The sequence below is a fragment of the Eurosta solidaginis genome, chromosome 5 (genome assembly GCF_040869045.1).
Source record: "Eurosta solidaginis isolate ZX-2024a chromosome 5, ASM4086904v1, whole genome shotgun sequence".
Lineage (NCBI taxonomy): Eukaryota > Metazoa > Arthropoda > Insecta > Diptera > Tephritidae > Eurosta > Eurosta solidaginis.
In genome coordinates this window covers 206,284,476-206,307,262 of record NC_090323.1, presented here as the reverse complement: position 1 = coordinate 206,307,262, position 22,787 = coordinate 206,284,476, and the positions used below count along the sequence as shown (strand labels likewise).

Below are 22,787 nucleotides of genomic sequence, written 5' to 3'. Positions count from 1 at the left end.
ATTTTTTGTTATATAGACAAATAAATAAATAAAGATTTACATACATACATTGAATATTTTTCTTGAGTCAAAATCCCCCCATAGAAATTTTAGGTCACAGTTGAAATGTGTGGAATTTCGATTTTACCTGCAAATGCGCAGGTGTTTTTGCATTTTATAAACTTACGGTTTTTACACATGTATTTATGTCTTTGTCTAGCAATTCACTTAAACAAATAACCTAACGAGCGACAAAAACAAAATGAACAATTAATTAAAAATAAAAAAAGACCGAAAAAATTTAACAAAAAAAAACCGCCGTCAAACAAAACTTGAACAGATCACCGCCATGTCTCATCAACCACCTTGGAGTATACGTAAAGGTATTTTCCGCTCTAGCGGCCAATCGGATTTCGTACCTGCTCGTTCGCCCAGCCCCATTGTTGAAATGCCGCTTTCACCACCGCCCATCAATCCGAACAGCAGAGGTACCTCACCTATCAGCCGTTTCTCACCCACTTGTCCGCTCTCGCCACCGCCGCAACCCATACATGTGATTGCCGGTCCGCACGGGCCAACTGCGCTTAACGACAATATTGCTACACAAAAGCATGCAACAATGTGCGCCGCCGCCGCTGCCACTGCGTCTAAATCGCAAACTCAATCATCGTGTTCGTCTTCAAAACAAGCATCCTCAGTGTGTGCTTCATCTTCAAAGCAAGCATCAGCTTCATCCTCAAAAATGTCATCATCATCTGCGTGTGCATCGGGTGCGCGTATGTCCGCGGCATCTTCATCGTCTTCGTCGTCCTCGTCTTCGTCTGCATCTGCAGCCGCTGCTATTCGGTCTGTGCGTAAAAATTCTTGTCCTCCCTTTCAGCAATTTAGTTTAGCGCAAATTTCATCGCTGCCGCCTCTGCCACGACTAACACACGTACAACACTCTGAACAACAACAACAACAGCAGCAGCACACTGAACAACAGCAATCTGAAGAGCAGCAACAAGAGCATAATCAGCAAAAGCAATCGACACCACAGTCATCTTCCACCAAAAACACTACAACAACTAATGCATCAGCCATTTACAACAGTTCCACTCACACAACTACACAATCAAACAATACACCGGGTACACTTCAATCGAATAATCCTAATGTGAGTGGTTCTAAAACTACCGGGGTTGTTAAAAGCGTACGTGAAATACCGATCGAAGTTGAAGGAAATAAGGTATACGAAATTGATAGAGTGGTTTGTGAGCCTCGAAGTGGGCGTAGTGTAGTCGTAGTTTGGGTTAGTTTTTGGAAAAATATGTTTGGACTTAACACTGTCACTTAGAAATAAAAATATGATATTGATAGTGATATGTGAAGGCTCTTTACGGTTTGGTTGCTATTTTTTAGGCAGGCAAACTACATAAGTTTTTTGTATAGCTTAAGTTAAACTGGACTGGATGGGTCCATAGTGTTACCAGAAGTTTGCTCAAATATTAAACTGAAAAACTATAACAGAAGCCAGGACCTATGATAAAAAAACAGCTCCGTCCTCTTGGCAAGTACTAGAAGCTTTATATGACCTATGGTTCTTGCTGCTTCTAGATTTGGTAGCTTTGGCACTCCTTATAGCTGGAGTCTTAGTCGGGCGAGAGCAGGGCACGGGCACATAACGTGCTTAGTCGTTTCGTCCTCCTACCCGTACTTTCTACATCTGCTACCACTACCTAGGCCTTATTAAAAAAGCCTGTGATGCCAAAAGGCAGTGTTCAGTCAGAATACCCATCATGAGCCTATAGTCCTCTATTTTTACTGGTCCACGCCTTTCTTGCTTGGTGGATTATGTGCAAGTCTCTCTTTTAATCTCGCCCTATTCGATTGGGACGTTTACGGTACAAGCTTCGAGGGATGGGCCCAGTTTAGCTAGCTTATCCCTTTTTTTCATTCCCAGCTTTTACCACATGCTCTGGGCCCTTTCCCTTTCCCGATTATTTTCCGGGATATATTACACTCTAGTACAGTATTAGATATTGTGTTGTACCAGATTATTGCCTTAATAGCTGCTTGGCTGTCAATATTAAAGTTGACCCGACTGCAGCTTACGCTATTTTCTTTCACTGTCCGACCCAACACTCATCTAGCAGCTTCTAGAAATTGTGCCCTTGTATCTCCTCGTCTGTCGCTTGAGCGCCCTTGCCCCAATATTCCACCTCTATTGTGTCTCCAAAAGCCCCAATGAAGTGCAGGTACGGAATGAGTTAGTGTTTGATGACGCTATACTGCTATGTCCGTATGATGTGCGCTCAAGCTCCCCTGGCACTGAATCTCGCTGTTGTTGTTTCCAGCGCTCGCATTGTGCTAAGCATTGATTGCCTGCATACCCCCTATGTTTTTTCGTGGATGTCCAACAAACAAGGACTCCATACTATACCATAGGTTTTACAATCGCTGTACACGACAGCGATAGAGGGCGATAGACGTACATCCTACAATTCTGTTACATATATTAAGTGCCGTCGATGCCTTCTTCACTCTCTCCGCAACGTTAAGTTACCCCCACAACTCACTGCCTAGAATGATTTCTAGGTATTTTGTGACAATTCGGTAGCTTATATCTTTTAGTAAACAAGACCATATCCGTTCTCTCCGTGTTGGCGGTTAACCCGAAAATAGATGACCAAGTATGTAAATCTCGATGTGCCCAATCCATCAAAGATGTAAAAAGGCACGTTCCACTCATGACAACAGCAACGTCATCTGCGTACGCTGTAACATTTTCGGCCCCTCGTTGAACCGCCTTGCAGTTGCTTGATAACCAACATCGACAGTAGAGGAGATAAGACTCCGTCCTGCGGCATGCCCCTATACATGGCTGCGAAGTTATCTTTCTGATATTGAGTACGTAGCCGATCCATTCGGTTAGGGTTGGATGTACTTCAATGTAACACCTTACATGATCGCCCGTTAAGAGGCGTTATTGAAAATCTGGACAATGTCTAAGAAGACGCATACTCTTCATATACCAAGACTTTCTCTAAGTTTATATCCACCAATATGCAGTGTCGTGTCTGCCGACTTGTCTATGGTGTGCCCATTTGGATTTTGTTTACACATCCATCGACCCCCCAAAGGTTTTGAGCAGAAATGATGTTAAGCTAATGGATCCATAGTTTTTGGGACCCATATGACTGATCATAACCGCCTTAGGATATTTTCACGAGCAGTTGGCTACATGATTCAGTCTTATGCATCCGTCGAGTATTGTTTTAAGCCACTCCATGATCGCTCTGCCTGACATTTTTTGTTTGGCAGGTATATATATATCACATGGGCCCAACAATTTAAACTTAGAGAAAGTTTTCACCGCCCATTAGTTCTTGTTATAAGTCACCAAGCCCGGCACCACTCGCTTCGTGATCGAATTGTGAGTGCGCTTCAAGAGACTCTTCACTTTTACGTGAACATTCTCCGTTGTCTTTATTCATAAGTCTCTGGACTATATCAACCCTAGCTAAGACTTTTCTCGACCACGTTGTTTCGCTGGAGCAATCGATGTTCGCACAGAAATTTTTTCCTGAGGACGACCTTCTTCGCCCTATGTATTTCACATGTACCCATCCCTGCACGCTTCGTCCTCCGCGACCTTTGCCAGCTTAAGCATTTCTTTTACCTGTCTCCAAAGATTGCTCAGCTTCTTGCTCCACCATGTTGGCTTTACTTTTCGTTTCAATATTCTTAAAAGGCAAGTTATTGGACTTCTCCAGTTCCTCTACACCGGCAACCACTTTGGGACGTCCCAGCTTGTCTCTCAATGTTTCTGAAATTCGGTCCAGTTCGTTGGCCTAAGGTTTCTAAAGGTTCTTCCCTTCTTTACTCTTTTTCTATGGATGCTGAAGCTGATATACGCATGGCCTGAGAAGAATACCCTATCTAGGGCCCTCCTGTCATTCCTTCACACAACACACTCAGATCTCAATGTTGGCTCTCTACCAATTGCTTAAGAATATGTTACAAAATAGAGATTGGCCTCTTACCTCTGAGCATTTCATTTTCGAATTGTAAATAATATCTTCCGTCATTTCGTGTATGTAATACATTATATATAATCCTAACTTGGTACTTCTTCCTTTGTCCTTATTGTGTATATGCTGTGCTCCCTCTGCTTTCAAAGCTATCAATACCATACATAAATATCAGCTGAAGTTTTAACCTCTTCCCCCTCTATCATTTCAGGAAGCGCTCTCGTTACGTGCTGGCGATATTACACAACAGGCTAGCAACAATGTGGCCGCCGCCAGTATTAAAGTGCAAAGTGACACCTTCTCCGCCGACAAGAAAGCCATCTCACAATCACAGCAATCACAAACGATGACTTCGAATGGCATCATAAGCCAAGAGAAACATGTTTCATCCGCATCACAAGCAAATTACACAATGACACATAAAGGTGTCTCTAGTACGGGCAGCAGCATGATCTCGTCCACTTCACAAATGTCCGCCACCAATGGAGCACTCATTAAATTGCATGACCTCAAATTGGACGATTTAAAAGCACTCACATCGGGTAGTGGACAACGTGAGATCGAGCAGGCTATTGCCAAGTACTCTGGTGTATTAAATTCATTTGTGGATACGCTTGAAGATCCCAAAGCTGCACAAGAGAAACCCATTTTCTTGGAGAAAATCAATGAAGTAATGCAACGCGCTTGGGCTGTACCCACACACGGACATGAGCTCGGCTATAGTTTATGTAATTCGTTACGTAAAAGCGGCGGTTTAGATTTACTCATGAAAAATTGTGTACAGGGTGATATGCGAATTAAATTCTCATCAGCCAAATTATTGGAACAATGTTTGACCACCGAAAATCGTACGCACGTCGTCGACAATGGACTCGACAAAGTGGTGAATGTGGCGTGTATGTGCACAAAAGAGCCAAATACGGAGCACTCGCGTGTCGGCACTGGTATATTGGAACATCTGTTCAAACACTCGGAAGGTACTTGCTCAGATGTCATTAAATTGGGTGGTTTGGATGCTGTACTATTCGAATGTCGTACAAATGATGTGGAAACGCTGAGACATTGTGCAAGCGCCTTAGCGAATTTATCATTGTATGGTGGCGCTGAGAATCAAGAAGCTATGATCTTCCGCAAAGTACCAATGTGGTTGTTTCCGCTCGCTTTTCATGATGATGACAACATTAAATATTATGCCTGCCTTGCAATCGCCGTATTAGTGGCCAATAAAGAAATTGAAGCTGAAGTGCTCAAATCGGGTTGTCTTGATTTGGTGGAACCTTTTGTCACCACACATGATCCTTCAGAGTTTGCGCGCTCCAATTTAGCGCATGCACATGGACAAAGTAAGCATTGGCTTGAACGTTTGGTGCCTGTATTGAGTTCGAATCGTGAGGAGGCGCGCAATCTCGCTGCCTTTCATTTCTGCATGGAAGCTGGCATTAAACGTGAACAAGGCAATACCGAAATATTTCATGAGATTGGCGCCATAGAAGCTTTAAAGACTGTAGCGAGTTGTCCGAATGCAATCGCTTCGAAATTTGCCGCACAAGCGCTGCGCCTAATTGGTGAAACGGTACCACATAAATTGTCACAGCAAGTGCCACTTTGGTCGGTGGAGGATGTGCAAGAATGGGTGAAACAAATTAATTTTGGTCAATTTATTAAACAATTTGAGGAATCACAGGTCGATGGTGATCTGCTATTAAAATTAAATCATGATAATCTGCGCGATGATATTGGCATCTCGAATGGCATATTGTTGAAACGTTTTGAACGTGAGCTGCAAAATCTCAAACGCATGGCTGACTACTCATCCAAAGATTCAGCGAAAATGCATCATTTTCTAGCTGAAATCGGTCCAGAGTATTGCACATACACTTATGCAATGTTGAATGCAGGCATCGATCGTAATTCGTTGCCACAGCTCAATGAAGATATGTTGGTTGCTGAGTGTGCCATTAAGAATTCGATACATCGCATGCGCATCTTGAATGCTGTGAAAAATTTGGAAAACTCTTTACCCAGCTCATCCGAAGAGAATATGGCAAAGACCTTGGATGTTTTTGTTAGCTATCGGCGCTCGAATGGTTCACAATTGGCGAGTTTATTGAAGGTTGGTGCTTGTCTATGGTGTAGTTTAAAAAAAAATAACAGTTTTCTCTCTCTCTCTCTCTCATTTCCAGGTTCACTTGCAATTGCGCGGCTTCTCGGTGTTCATTGATGTTGAACGCTTGGAAGCGGGGAAATTCGATAATGGACTACTGAACAGTATTCGTCAAGCCAAAAATTTCGTTTTAGTTTTAACACCAAATGCCCTGCAACGTTGCGTGGACGATGATGACGGCAAGGATTGGGTGCATCGTGTAAGTTATGTCTTAGAAGCTGGTACTATCATTCCGAAATTATTTGAAAACTAAAGCTATGACCTTGTTATCTTCTGAACGTTCTCGGGTACTTCTCTCGGGTCGTCGCCGGAACCTTAAGCTATACAAGTATACAGTAAGGATCTGAGTTTGATGGGATATAGCACCGCTTGAGCTGAAATCTGACAGAATTAGTTCACATGACTTTATTGTCATGCACTTCCTGCTGAAAGTATTTTGAAGAATTTTCTCCCTGAAGAAGGTGCTGTATCGTCGAAACGCGTAGTAGGTTAGAGGAAAGATGTACAAGTTTTTGCCTTATATTTATCGGCCGAAAATCTTCAAAACCAACAAAAACCAAATTTACCAATTGACCCAAGTGTTATTTTTCGGCTTGTCTATTTACGCAATTAGTATTGTAAGTACTTATTAAAGCTACATGATGACCTACTAAATTTTATGTAGAATCATGCAGTTCCCTTTAGGCAAATTTTCAAGAGTTGAGATTTGAAGTCGGTCGAAGAAACTCCGTAGTCCATTTCAGGATTCCCTATATAGATTGTGATCTTTCAATAATAAAAAGAGCGGGACTGGTAAAATAAAACGCAAATTACCTGATTGACTCACAGGCATGCTTTGAGTTCCGAAGTGAAACATCTAAGTTGAGAAAGAAGCACAGTGCAGCAGCAAAATCTTTAAACCACTTGCTGTAAGTTGCAGGGAAGAAGAAAAGAAATAAATGTTGGTTCCAACCTACAAGGCAATCGAACGATCAGATATAAGCATGGGTCTTTAGAGATAAAAAACACAGGGTCAAAGCTGCAGGCCTATCGGCATACCGCTCTCGGAACTAGCACATTGCTTCTTCTGATTACGCAGTTGCCAATATGAAAGAACAATACACAACAGCTCGACACGGCACCATTTTTTAAGCAAATAAGGAGTTATGTCACAAGCCTACCATGACATACCCAAGAGGTCGATCTTCCTTTATTAACGCCCGCCCAGTGAATGCTATTATTTTATACCAATTAATATCTATTGCAAAATTAAGATGTTAAATATCTATGGAACCCTCCGTTATTCCCACACTGCTTCGATATGTTGTGAACACTATACGGACCATCCTTTCATGTTCTCTGTGCAACCAACTCATCCAATGCCGACATTACTGTGGTCCAGCCCTGCGTGGGCGTGTTACCTTAAAAGATAAAGTGTTACAACAACAAAATCGATTACTCCTTTCTTACTCTTATTTATCGAGTTGGTGCTAACTGTGATCCAAACCTGCTAAAAGAGCCACTTTCAAAGGATTTCTGTTTCTTCTTCTTGCAGCAATGCACATACTCTTTGAGGGTTTTGGGGATTATCATCGATGATAATGGTACTTTGCCGGATATTGATCTGGCAGGTCCAGGAAAATTATATTTCTGACGTTCCGATGAAGCGTGATCCAGATACGGATAGAAATTTAGCATGCAAATGCAACAACAATGTGAACCTTTCATTGCAACGCAAGAATTATTAAGCTACTAATCCGTCGATAATTTCGGCTTCTCCTCTGTCTCTTCTGCATATGTTTTTGGGGGTAAAATGTATGTATGCCCAACATCAACGTTGTAGTCCCATTCGAAGTACCCTATAAGAAAAACTCAGCGCTAAGCCTAGTTGTTTTAACGATCTAGAAGACTGCGCTGGTGGTTGTGCAAAGAGTAGATAGGGATATGACACTCTACGGCTAATCTAAAGACAAACGTCTATCAATACTATTAATCAATCCTACATCTCCCTTCACGTTGAGATGCCTTGTTAGATCCAAATGTGAACCCGAATATTCGAGGGGTCAAACAAATACTTACAGCGTAAATCGCTTCTTCTCACTTAGCATGTCAAACCTTGTAAGTTTGTGGATTTAAGTCGTATTTTACGGCAGCCATTCCTACCTCGGGAATATTTTAAGCCCCTTAACCCGCTGGGTAAGCAAAATGCTTTAATAGGGCTATTATTGTAAGATGCTAGATTCGTAGCAAATAAAGGACTATCCCTATCGGTAAAAGATCTTTACACCTCGGTCAGGATTTTCTTTCCGTTACACAAACAACAGTCGGTGTAAATCCTTACTCACCCTTGATATGCAGTTTATACGTCAATGATATTGTAACGTGTTTTGGGGAATTCCGCTTATTCCGCTTATTATTATTTTCTTCTGCTAATGTTCGAATCGCTAAACGATTGAATAAATTACTCCAATATTCAATAATGCAAGATGGTCTTTATAAGACTACTTTGAGAGTACTTCACAATAACACTTATACTTCACAACCAATAGCGTGCTTAAATCAAAACTGATTACTGATTGCTCAGCTAGCGCTGCTTTTATACTCTCGGTTTCCTCGTTCACCCATTTCTCCTAAGGTCTAGTAATTTCGCGAACTTCATGCTTGGTTACCAGCCATATACATGTATGTATACTTGTAGTTTATAGCCATATGCGTGTGTATATGTGAGTACTACTTCGGCTGCTGATTACATGTGTTTGTCTTTTTTTTTTTTTTTTTTTTTTTTTGCGGGGAGGCTGAAAAATGCCTAATGCACCATAATTGCTGCCGTCGCAGCAACCGTGTGTCCGTAGACTAAAAAACAGCCCCGTTCTGGAACCGTCGCCCACCCCGGCACCACTTTCGCATTACTTCAGGGTGGCGTTCCATATTTCTCATTTTTAAGAGCCTACTGTTGTCCCTGCATCCAGGTTCCCGCTATTTGCTCTGAGTGTCCATTTAATCGCCACTGCTTCGCATGCGCATTTCTCTGCGCTCCCTCTCAGCATCCATCAGGCGTGTCATTACTATAAATGCCATTTTGCTCACTGCAGTCCAGCATTCTTTCCTGCTGCACATATGTGAAACTAAATTTCTCGTGGTAGGTTCCTCCCCAAAGACTCCATGCAAGGTGAGTCTTTCTTCGTGGAAACAGGGGCAGTAGAACATGACGTGTTCTGCGTTTTCTAACTCTGTGGTACACATTGGGCAATGAGGATCTTCCTCTATCCTACGCTTCCATAAATACTCTTTGAAACCGCCATGTCCACTCATTATCTGCGTGAGATGGTAGTTCAGTTCGCCGTGCTTCCGCTCATTCCATTGAGCTACGTTCCAAACTAGTGTGAAAGTCCAACGCCCTTTACTCGGGGCCTCCCACCGTTCTTGCCACTTAGCTATTGTTTGTGTCCTTGCTCTTTTCTTGTCTTCTTCAGATGGTCGCTCGATATTAGTGTTATACAGATCGGCCATTTCGCTTGCCAGTAAGTCCACTGGGATTTTCAGGGTTAGAACCAGGATCGCGTCGTCGGACACCGTCCGATAAGCACTTGCTATTCTTAAAGAAGCAAGTCGGTACGCTGCTAATATATATTTTTGATGGGTCTGTTTAGATCCATACCACACTGGTGCTGCGTATAGTATTATTGAGCTGGTTACTGTGGACAATAGCTGACGTATAGCTTCGCTCGGACCACCAATGTTAGGCATTATTCGCATAAGTGATCCATTAACTTTGGTAATTTTCTCCCCCACCGCTCTGAAGTGCTCTTTGAAAGTTAACTTAGAGTCAATGTGCACTCCTAAGTATTTTAAGGAATCCTTTGAGGTGATTTGATGATCCCCGACAGTTAAGACTAACTCGTTCGCCGACCGTTTGGAGCTTACTAATACCACTTCCGTCTTTTGGCTAGCCAACTCCAGTCCTGTATTGGTCAGCCATTCCTTTATTCTTGCTACGGCGTCATTACATAATGCTTGAAGCAGGTCCAGTTTCTTGGCCACTACTACCACTGCAATATCATCAGCATATCCCACAATTTGCGTGTTTTCTGGTAGATCAATCTTTAGCACCCCGTCATACATTACATTCCAAAGCGTTGGACCGAGAACTGATCCCTGTGGGACGCCTCCTGTGATTTTGTACTCTTTAGCTCCTTGATCCGTGTCAAAAAGAAGTACTCTGTCTTTAAGATAGCTACCTATAATTCTGCGTAAGTAAGCTGGAGTGCCGAAGCTTTGCAGCGCTGCCATTATCTGCATCCAGTTCGCAGTGTTAAAAGCATTCTTGATGTCCAACATAATCAGTGCACAGAACTTCCTTTTATTTTGGCCTCCAGAGATAGCTTCTCTAGCTATATTGACGACTGTTTGTATTGCATCTACGGTGGATCTTGATTTGCGAAATCCATATTGACTATTCGATAAGCCACCTGGTCTTTCTAGAGTCAGCTGTAGGCGCTCACTAATTATACGCTCGAAAATCTTCCCTAGGGAATCCAGCATACAAAGTGGCCTATATGAGGATGGTTGGTCCGGCTGTTTACCACGTTTCAACAATAGGACAAGTCTTTGTCGTTTCCACGGGCGAGGGAACACGCCTTCTTGCATACAGGCATTAAAAAGATCAGTAAATAATGTAGCCCTAGTTGTAATCGCGGCTTTAAGGGCTATGTTTGTTACTTCGTCGGGTCCTGGGGATTTGTTATCAGCAACTCTTTTTGCAGCGTCCAGCACCTCTTGCTCTGTAGTTTGCGGAATTTCCGTACTTTCTAGATCCTCGCTTGGATAAGTCCAGCGATCTTGCGCCGGGAAAAGTGTTTCAACAATAATATTCATCAGTATCGGGCACGTAGGTTGCTGTGATATCGGTCCTTTAACTTTGGCCATCACAGTTCTGTAGGCTGATCCCCAAGGATCTAGGTCGACATTATCCAGCAGTTCCCTAAAGCATAACTTCTTGCTCTTTTTTATGGCATTTTTAAGTGCCTTTCTTTGTGCGACATAGGTGCTGTGTAGCTCTGCATATCGTGGTGATGAGCGTGCCCTCTGCGCTATTCTTCGTGCTTTGTGGCATTTTCTACGCTCTTCCGCAATTTCGTCATTCCACCAATATACCGGAGTGTGCTGTGGTTTTTCGCGACTTCTAGGCATGGCAGCATCACATGCCATACATAGCAACTTAGTGATTTGAACCGACTGGTCTTCCGCATGCGATTCTCGTACTATGGCGTCCTTCCAGATAATGTCAAATATTTGTGGGTCGAAAAGGTGCTGTTTCCATTTCCTACTTTGTCGATGTCTTGCTGCTACCGTTCGTGGAGTTTCGAGCAGCTCTACGCTAATAGCTTTATGGTCGCTGTGTGTGTAGACGTTGCTTATGGACCATTTTGCTCGTCTTGCTATTTCGCTGCTAGCGAAGGTGAGATCTATAATGGATCGTCTGGTACCTATATCGAAGGTATATATCCCTGGTTCATTTAGGAGTTCTAGCCTCAAAGAAGTAAGACTTTCGAGGATGTGTTTGTATCTCTTCGTTGACTTGTATATATGTGTGTAAATGATGATTGATTTGTTTAGAGTGGCAGCTTGCTTTATTGTCGTTGTGCCTTTATTTACTTAGTATCAGCTTAGTGATACTAATATTCGTAACAATATAGAAGTTTTCTGATTTCTTTGATAACTTTGAATCAGGCTTCTAAGGCTCATTCCAGCACCAACAGAAAATGTGTTCGTAATGCGTTTCGGGAGAAGGCCATTCTTTGACTTAAGTCAATTTAAAAAAAAAATCGCTAATACTCAATGTTTTACATAACCTTTTTGTAACTTTTTTTAGGAAATCGTTGCGGCTTTAAAATCAAATTGCAATATTATTCCAATAATTGATCAACAATTTATGTGGCCAGAACCCGATCGATTACCCGAGGATATGCGCAGTGTTTGTCATTTTAATGGTGTGACGTGGATACATGACTATCAGGATGCCTGCATCGATAAATTAGAGAGGTATGTATCAATAGAACTTAATCAAATCTTAAATATACTCTATTTTATGTACATACATATTTAATTGTAACACAATTGGTGAAGCAATACACAGTAGTTTTTGTAAACAAAATCCTTAGACTTAACGTGTCCCCCACATGCAGAATCATTTTTTATGTAAAGATTATTGAAATTCGATTTATTTTTTGTTATTTACACTTTTTCTCGATATTTCTAATCATTTCACTGCTACACCAAGATGGATATCATTATAAATTTACAATAGCGGATAAAATGCGCTTGTGGCTGATAATTATCGCCGGTTATTTGCCTCAAAGGTATACTCTTTTCTAGTCACTAAATATTCGATACTTTTTTCCAAACAAAAAAAAAATGGTTTAAACTTCACAGTTTTAGTTGCTTTAATGGCTGTCGGAGTCAATCATTTTTGCACTCACGGTACCATTTCTAACATCATTCCAATGGGTACATTAAACAAAACACATTCATACTGAGAATATACATTCAGTCATAATCAATGAAAATGAAATGTTTATTAAAAATGCATGGTTTAAAAAATATCCGTCACTGAAATGGAGGAATCATAGTGCATTAAGGCGAATTCAGTACCAGGAGTTGTTATCCCAACAGAAGACGGATATGGTCTTGTTTACAAAGAGGTACAAGGTCCCAAATTGGACCAGGCCTAAGTTAGGAGCGGTGACCTTACAGGAGAAACCTTGCACAAAATATCTAGGAATCATCCTAGACAGTAAGCTGTCATGGAAGCTCAACGTGGAGGAGAGGGTCAAGAAAGCCTCAACGGCACTCTATGCATGTAAAAGAATGCTGGGGTGTACGTGGGGCCTATCGCCCTCTCTTTCTCATTGGGTTTTTACAGCGATTGTAAGCCCTATTCTATACTATGGAGTTCTTGTTTGGTGGAAAGCCACACAAAAAACAACATACCTCAAAAAATTAGAGGGGGTATGCAGACTATCGATGCTTTGCATTACGGGGCCCTGAAAACAACCCCGACGGCTGCACTGTATGCCATTCTGCACATTCCACCTGTAGACCTGGTAGCAAAGAACAAAGCGTTAACGACCGCAACCAGGCTCGATGCTTCGGGGCAGCTTGAGCGCCGACCATATGGCCATAGTAGTATAGCGTCTTCAGTCACAAGACGAACAGACTACATGATTCCCTACCTGCACTTTGAGGGAGATCTTAAGGCCACAATAGAGGTGGACGGTTGGCGCAAGGGTGCGCAAATGGCGGACGAGGCGATACATGTGTACACCGATGGTTCCAAAATAGTGGAAGGAGTAGGGTCTGCGGTATACTGCGCTGATCCGGAATTAGGCAGATCCTACAGGCTGCCGGAGTACTGTAGCTTTTTCCAAGCGGAAATATTAGCCGTAACCAAAGCAGTAGAAACCCTGGAAGAGAATAGCTTAAGCTGCAACCGTGTTAACTTTTATATTGACAGTCAAGCAGCAATTAAGGCAATAATCTCGCATAGCACAGCATCTAAATGCGTGTTAGAGTGTAAGCAGTCTCTGGAGAGAATCGGGACAGGGAGAAGCATACATCTATATTGGGTCCCAGGGCATATGGGAATAGATGGGAATGAAAAAGCGGACGAATTAGCTAAAAAGGGCGCATCCCTTGAAGCTTGCTCCGTACACGTCCCAATTAGATTGGGCGAGATTAAGCGAAGGCGAGAGGTGCACATGATCGACCAAGCAGAAAAGGCGTGGGTTCAAGCGCGGGGCTGTAAAGTGTCGAAGATTATGTGTAGGTCTTACAACCTTAGACTAACACAGTTGCTTCTATCATTAAAAAGAGAGGACTGTAGACTCATGACGGGTATTCTGACTGGACACTGCCTTCTGGCGTCACATGCCTTTAAATTAGGCTTGGTCAGTGATAGCAGGTGTAGGAAGTGCGGGTTGGAGGAGGAAACGATCGAGCACGTTCTGTGCTCGTGCCCTGCACTTGCCAGGTTAAGACTCCAGCTATTAGGAGTGATACAGCTGTCAGATCTAGAAGCAGCAAGTGGCTTAAGTCCTAGGAAGCTTCTAGTATTTGCCAAGAGGACGGAGTTATTTTATAACATAGGTCCTGGTTTTTGATAGGGTTTTTCAGTTTGGTCGTTAAAACAAACTTCTGGTAACACTACGGACTCAATCAGTCTATGTGAGGTCCTCATGGACCGGCCAGTTCAACCTACCTACCTATCCCAACAGCTGATTGCTTCTTCTTGATTATTTTCCATACAGCGCCTTTTATTTCAATATGTCAGTTAACCGAAATCAATTAAAATTTTCTTTTAACTTGACATTCTTCTGCACGGCGAATTGGTTGAAATCGCTTTGCCACCACCTGGTATGGATTCGCCTTGGAGAAAAGAAAAGAAAATGTTCATTGATTTCGATTAACTCACATATTGTAGTACCAGGCGTTGTATGGAATATAATCAGGAAGAAGCAATCAGCTGTTGGGATAACACCACCTTACTGAATTCGCCTTGGGATTTTCCTTGATTGTGGATAAAACAAGCGATGGTCAATTTAAAATCAGGTGAACGGTGATATTTGTATTTTTGACGTCTATGCAGAAGTTATCACACTTGTCTTATCCACAATGGGAGGAATTACATCATATTGATCAAAATATCATATTATAAAATAAATATATTCATCATTATTCATTTATACATACATACATATATGTACATATAATATTTTGAGATCAAATAAAAACTTTATTTACATCAAATGAAATTTTTTTCGAATCAAATCGTCAATATGCATGTTTACAAAAGCAAGTACGCCATATTATAATACTGTACTTTACTAAATTTCCCAATGTTATTATTTTGTTACTATTTTGAAAACAGTTTGCCAACATTTTCCAAACTCATTTCTCCAAAATATTTCTTTCGTGCCATGAGCCTTACTAGTATACCCCCGAAAAGTAGTGGGTTCAAATAATTCTAATTCGCAAATGCAGGTGAAGAGTAAAAATGAAATTGATTTTTGCCAGGGTTCGAGAATGTTCTCTTACGCTCGTATGCGCATTTTCGGAATTAGGAAAAAATAGGTCGATTGCGGAGCTGAATTTATGTATGTGTATTTGGCCAACACCACAAAAAAATTTAGTTTGTTGGGTGAATTTGCACAAATAAACATATATTCTAAAGCGAGTATATGTGATTTTAAAAAATGAAGTTTTGTCTATCCAAAACCGATGAAAATCTTAAAACTGGTTGAGAACTACATAATTTATAGTCATATTAGACAACAAATGCCAAGCAAACATTACTGAGTCGTTTTGATACAATTTTATTATTTTTCTAATTTTGTTTTCATGAAAATTTTAATAACTCAGTTAGTTTTCAACATATTTTGGCGAATATTAGCATCACTATGTTATTAGTATTTTTTTTTTTTTTATGTTATTAGTAAATAATCACAACAAAAAAGTAAGCAGCCACACTTATGTACAAGGCAACAAAGAATACTCCACACACATAACCAGCAGCTCGAACCGAAGAGATTATCTCGCATACACCTATGTAGTCATCAGCTAAGAGAAGAAGTTGTTACTCACACATACACACACGCATATAGCTAAATAACCAAGTATGAGATACAACTGTTCCAGATTGCATGTTCATGAAAAGTCTAGACCTAAGGCGAAATATGCAAACGAGACAACAGAGTATAAAAGCAGCGCAAGCTGAGGAATAACTAATCAGTTTGATTTAAACACGCTATTATTGAAGTATAATTGTGAGGTATTCCCAGAGTAGCCTAGGTTAGGTTAGGTTAGATGGTAGCTGCCCTGATAAGAAAGCTCACTTGGACAACACGAAGGTCCGTTGTGATACCACATACAACACAAATAACGGGACGTAGCTACTTAGAGAATCGTTGGGTAGCAACGATAAAGTTCCGAATGATACCGATCTCAACCCTGGATAAATCCTTGGGAGATCCAAGTTCGCCTAGTTCTGGCAAAAGCTGGGCAATCATCCTCCATACAGCTACAGCAGGATGGAGTTTCCAGTATATAGAGACGTACCGCATGGATACCCATAGGACAGTGCCCTGTCAAAACCCCAATGACCATTGATAGATGAGTCTTAGTGAACCCAATTATTTCGGCAGACCTCGTGCCATCCACTTTCGACCAGAAAGATTTTGCTACCCTGCAAGAGGTGGTGTCCGCCCAACGCTTGCTGAGCTGATTCGAGGCCCAGCTATGGAGGAGCAAACCACAGGTGGCCAACGGAATCCCGAAATCCCTACATCCATCTTCATCCGGTTCAGTTGTACCGCTGCGGGCTAAGAGATCCGCTTGACAGTTACCCGGGATATCACTATGGCCCGGGACCCAGATAATCTTAATTATAAAATAGTTCGATGCAATCGCAAGCAAGGTCAGGCACTCCCAGACCACCCTCTATCGCACTGTAGTTGAACTCAAGGACTTGATAGCCGCTTGGCTATCAGAATAGATATTAAATTCCCTAACCGTAGTAGCACTGGATAGCATTTCATCCAGCGCATCCGTAATCGCAGCAACTTTCGCTTGGAATACACTGCAGTGATCAGCCAACTTAAATTTGCGGCTTACATTTAGCTCTTGACAAAAGACCCCCCCTCCCTCCCACCAACCTTTCCGTCCCACTTCGACCCATCCGTGAACAAGTTAACCGGTCCCCTACCCCAGATAAATCCTGTTCCCCACTCCTCTCTCGGGGGAATGACTGGGGTGAAGTTTGTATAGGGAGCAGTTATCGGCATACAATAGTCCGTCCTATCCGCGATAAAGTCGAAGCTGGTAAGAAGGCTAAGTCAGAAAGCCCCATAGCCTATATCACGAAGCCTGACCAACGACCGGGGATCAATTTGTTTTGCATTTACATGTTAAATTTCTATCCGTATCTGGATCACGCTTCATTGAAACGCAACATTCGTGTTAAAGAATAACGTTATTATTAACGGTTCAACATAAACGACATCATTTCGTTGCTGTTAAAAACGAAATTCAATTGATCGATTAACGTGTAACTTAACGTAAAAGGGGGACTCATTAAAGCATATAAACTTATAAGGTGTAAAATTGTATCCATTTACACTCGCTGTTATATGAACGCATCTAGTAATATTCTTGATAAACTTAATTGTCGATCACTTGTATTATTTCCAAAAAAAATTTAATTTTTATACAAATAAAAAAATGCCAAGATTAAGTGAAAAATCAAAACTAAAACGTCTTTACTAAGATATTCTTGTAAATGGCTTGCTGATATTGAAGATTTCTGATGAAAATGCCTGCTATAATGTCTGCAAGGTTGCATTCCTTTGAGTTTACCGCATTTACACCATGAAATGTGCGCGTAAATTTATACAAATTGTGTAAATGATTTTTAATACAAAATTTGACAGCTCGTTTACGCACTAGATAAATTTATACGTTTACACACTTTATAAGGCATTTATAAGGTTAAATGAGTCCCCTAAAGATGCATCCTTGGTACATACACACATACATATGTCGATAGCTACACATTTTGACAATTTCATTTGATATAACATTTTTTTTAGTAAAGTTTTTATTTTTACTCAAGGTTTTTAAGAATTATTGAGCTTAACACCGATAAATGATAATTGTTATTCAATTATTATTTTTGGTTTGTTTGGGAAAAACTGAAAAGAAGGAAACATTTACTGCCATATTGCGATGGTACCATTTCGAAAACCGCCACTTCATCATCGTCAGGCAATTTCGTAATGTTTATTTAATAAATGAATAACAATTATCATTTATCGGTGTTAAGCTCATTAATTCTTAAAAACCTTAAGTAAAAATTGAACACACCATTAAACATACAAACATATTTTTATTTTTCTTTCAACACACCGCCGTATGGTATCGCATGCGAAGCACTTTTTATAGGTGCACATCTAAATTTTTTTATTTATTAAAAAAAATATTTTTTTTAACAATATGTTTCTCTTCTCCCTCTCTTCTAACAGATTCATGCGCGGTGAAAAGAATTTGGATCGCCTTGTAGGCATACCAAGTACACCCGGTTCGGTAGCCTACCAAAGAATGCACAGCAGTGACTCAGATTATTCGCAAAGTGTGGGCGGCGGTGGCGGTAGTGTTAGTGGTGTTGTTGCATGTGTCAATGGATCCGGTGTAGCGTCGAATGGCAGCGGGCAAGGTGGGGTACAACAAAATACGACAACTACAAATACAACAAATAATACGAATACATAGTACGGGGTGATCCAGTGTTGATAAATGAAGCCTGGATTGCCCCGCAATATGAATGAATCATATGGCGAAAAGTATGATCATCATGATGATTATAATGTGAAACGAAAAAAAGAAGAAAAAAGAAGAAAAAATATAAACATTTTTATCATCAAAGATGAACTGAGAAGTAAAGTCGCGCGATCGACAAAATGATCAGAGTGTGATTATGCAATTGCAAAACACTTCGAATATTTAGAAAAGATGAGCGTATAAGTATATATATATTTTAAAAAGAATTCACTAAGTATAGATTTTAGTGCAGAAAATGAGAAAAAAAGGAAAAAAAAATTTTCCTCTTAAAAATTACCAAACAAAACCTATTACGTTAACTCGAACTTGAATAACCAAAACATTTAACTACTTATAGTTTAACATTTTTTCTTAAACGCGCCTTATAAAGTTGACTTAAAAAATATTTGGTAGGTTTAGTCATATTAAGAGAGTTATAGAAATTTCTTCTTCTTAAAAAAAAAAATATATATTATTAAACGTTCATATATATTAAATTCATACTAATCAAAAACTATGTAGCAGCTAATCACCAGGCAAATAGATACCGGCAATCTCCCTCACCCGCACGGCAACGTATCGGCGGCAGTTGTGGACCCTTAGGCAGCAATGGACAATTGAGCATTTTCGGGCGTGGCTCGAAGCGTAGCATAATGCCACCATATCGCACACAACAAATGTCGGCACAACAAAAAACACTCCCCATAATGGGTGGTTCCATGCAAAATGTGTCACCATATGGCCTACGACCACCACGACGCAGCTCGGCTGGTAACGCCAATAGCGGTAGCGGCATCAGCAACAGCAAAAATAGCGCCGGAACTAGTGTTGCAACAAATTATCGCAGTCATAGTGTAGATGGACTGCTCGATACTACAGATGGCCCAGATCCGGATGAACGTATTGCCGAAATGGCAGCGCTGGTCGCTGCCGGCAGCACAGCACTTACCAACGCTAGTTCCACGAGCACACTACAGCCCGGCAATGATTATGCCTCATCGGTAGGTTCACTAACCGCATTGAATGGCGGTGAGAATGTAGCGCGACGTGACAAATCAACACTATTACCACCGAATCCACAACATCGTAAATCACGTTCGCTTGATCATTTTCTAGATGAGAAAACATTAGCGGTTATTACAATACCACCACCAATACTTATGGAGGGCACACAGAGTATGCAAAATCTTGCCACGCCTATAGTAGTCGAACAATACAGTACACGTGGCACACGTACGCAACCAATGCTACAACAACGTGTTCAAAATGATGCACAAACTACAGCATCTTCAACCACATCAAGCGCTGCAACCACGCCCGAACGCAATATTGTACGTAAACATCATGCATTGCCCGCTGTAAGACGTAGTCCCGAAGGTATTAGCTCAACCGAGGATGAACAAGAGGATACGCAATCACTGCGTAGCAGTAGCACATCGTGCGGTAGTATGTTACGTAGTCAGATGCGTGCTACGGCTCATACGCATCGTGGTAATCAGAATAGTGGCAAGACTTCAACAACATCGTTGGGTAGTAATACAACGACAGGAAACACTTCGTACAACAATAACAACAACGCAAACAATAAAACCATTTTAAATCGCACTATTAAGAAAGTTCGTTCGCTGATCAAAAAGTAAGCATCCCACAAATAAACAAAAATACACACACATAATTATATTTTTTTACTCGTATGCATATACATACATACAACTCGTTCGAATCATCCAAAAAAAATTTAAAATCAATCAATCAAATGTTTCTGTCCTGATACATACTGGGACCAATCAAATTCAGCAGTAAACTGTCCTTTTTAGTCGCCCATTTCCTAATCGAACTTTTGTATCAATATGCATTGTGTTAACTAACTGTTTTTCATAAGTGTTTATTGCTATCATATCATCATTTCGCTTTGCTTTTCTTTCGTTTTGTCCTCAGCCATAAATACGATTGTAAATACATATATGTATATATCTCTGTATGTATATCTTATTTTGTATATAGGTGACGTCCATATAATGCAAAAAGCTTAGTCTAAGCCCGTAGACAAGATTCTATTACTTGAATCATGGTTTTCTAAACTCAAGCGGTTTATTATCTTATAGGAAAGTTGTCTGTCCTATATTGCGAAGAGAGTTCTCCCCAAGCAAAATTAGGGAAAGGTACTTTTTCAAGAGCCATAAAACGTTAATTTTTGGAAACATTTCCTTCAGTAATTAGCTAAGCGAAAAATCGTTCTACGCAGACACATTAATCATATAACTTGTTTAGGCTGCTTCCTAAATCAGCGATATTCCAACCTTTTTTGATTATTTTTGGAACTTATATATGTGATTCTTCAAAAACTTAATTCGAGTTAAGAACAACAACCTTTAAATTCAAAAATATCAGGTAGTTATAACTTTTACTTATGAATAGAGTTGGATTTTTTAGTTCAATGAAAATACTAGTTCACTTCTAGTTCGTTCAGTCCATCGAACTAGTTCTTTTGGCTCTTAGTTCGGTCACCTAATTGTACTATTGTTCAACCAATTGAACTAGTTCAATAGTTCAATTCGGAAGTCAAACCTATTCACTTCGCTTCGGCATCTGAAACAAATCATTAAGTATTAAGCACACATTTTTCTAGTTAATTTTATGAAAGCAAAATGGAGACGCTTACTATTACATTTAAAAGACTATTAAACTTGTAAAACTTCACAAAATCAAAATGACGATATGGCGGGTAAACATCGCAAAATTCGATCAATTTTTCATCCGGCATTTACAAATGTTAACATAAAAATATTTTCTGATAATCTTCAGGGCCAGACCCTTAAGTTATAAAAGCGTCGTTTTGGAGCTTTTGTACCGAGCTTTGAATAAGACAAAGGTTTATTTTCTTGTAGATATTTCGAAGCAATTTAGCGCCTTCATTGGAAAGTATGTTTTTTCGTATAAAATACAAACATCATATAAAGCCTATAGTCGGTCTTTAACTGCTCTCTAACACCCTTGGAAAGAGTTATAACAGTAATGACAGAAATTTAAGGAACGGCTGCTGGATTAATTTATAGATGAAGGGTTATTATATTATACTAAAAGGTTTATTTAAAAACCAGTGGCTTATTGAAAAAATCGTTTGTTTCGAACAATGAAAAGCTTTCAATGTTTCAACGGATCATCGAAACAGGTTCAGTAGTTTATTAAATTTGTGCCGGCATTTTTCAAAGGTTTTATGCCTCAGCATTATTTAGTAGTTACATTACAAGGTTTTTGAGAGTGAAAGAAATATATAACTATGAGTGGAAAAGCTCTACTACAAATTTGTTTCAATTAAAATATATTGTGCTGGATTTACAGTTAACGCTTTAGACTTTGACAGATCAAATTTGAAGGTTTCCGCAGCAATTCCTTTCGACCCTCATATACATTTAGAGTTGGGCTATGGATCAACCAATTCTAAACCTAATCTAACAGAGGCTTCTATTGATGACCGATCCCGTTTCCGCATTGAAATTCTAATAATATATTTGCTCCCAGCTAAAATTTTATTTCGTATTCGTCGTTTCGTCCGCCAAAGATGCTAACTTCATTCATCAAAATTAAAAAGAAAACAATTTATTGAAAATTGCGCAAACATTCAAAGTGGTATGTTAACTTAACACTTGTTACTGTTAAACCAACGGATTTCTGTCAACATTAGAAAAACACCGAATGCTGTTGATATGACAGAGGCTGTTGTGTGGCGCCATGGCTCAAATTTGACCACAAACTTGGCAATATCGCTGAAAAAGGCCTGTCATACAACGTCAAATGCGTTTGTCGTTTGAATTTGGGTACAAAGTGACAATTGAAAACGGCTATTGTCCAACAGTATGGCAAATTTGACATACAAATTTCATTTGCTAACATGTTGGCAATTTATTTCAGTTTGCCAACAGGCATCAATAAATAATGCCAAAGCGCATAAAACAATAGGTAATAATGAAATAGGTTGTGAAATAAATGAACACAAAACTTTTTCGTGGGTTTGGACCAGGCACTACTTTATCGACTTCTAGTAATGTGACATAATGGAAACGCTTTTCGCTCCAGTGGGTCTGTTTGAGGTAGTTTTTGATGTTAGTTTTTTCGACCTAATGAAAACCAAGCATAAGTTTCTCTTTAAAACTTGCATTTGCTACATGTGTAAAATATCGATAGCTGTTCTCTGTTGAAATGACCAATTAAATCAGTTTTTTTACAGAAAAGGTAGTTAGTTTGACTGAGAATGTTAAAATTTTAAAGAACACGATTTGTTA

General features: G+C 40.2%; 1 protein-coding gene across 15 annotated transcripts in view; it reads left to right on the top strand.

Moving 5' to 3' along the window:
- The window catches only part of Sarm (sterile alpha and armadillo motif), a 324,081-nt gene that overhangs the window by 278,679 nt on the left and 22,615 nt on the right, over positions 1 to 22,787 (top strand). For 8 of the 15 annotated variants that reach the window (XM_067787773.1, XM_067787774.1, XM_067787771.1 and 5 more), the window contains 5 exons: positions 4,204 to 6,105; positions 6,176 to 6,355; positions 12,008 to 12,177; positions 18,210 to 18,400; positions 19,027 to 20,140. In XM_067787773.1, the coding sequence (XP_067643874.1) occupies positions 4,204 to 6,105; positions 6,176 to 6,355; positions 12,008 to 12,177; positions 18,210 to 18,400; positions 19,027 to 20,140 (3,557 nt within the window). Of the gene's footprint in view, positions 1 to 199; positions 830 to 4,203; positions 6,106 to 6,175; positions 6,356 to 12,007; positions 12,178 to 18,209; positions 18,401 to 19,026; positions 20,141 to 22,787 lie in introns of all 15 variants that reach the window. The other 7 variants (XM_067787784.1, XM_067787783.1, XM_067787785.1 and 4 more) reach the window with 3 other exon arrangements.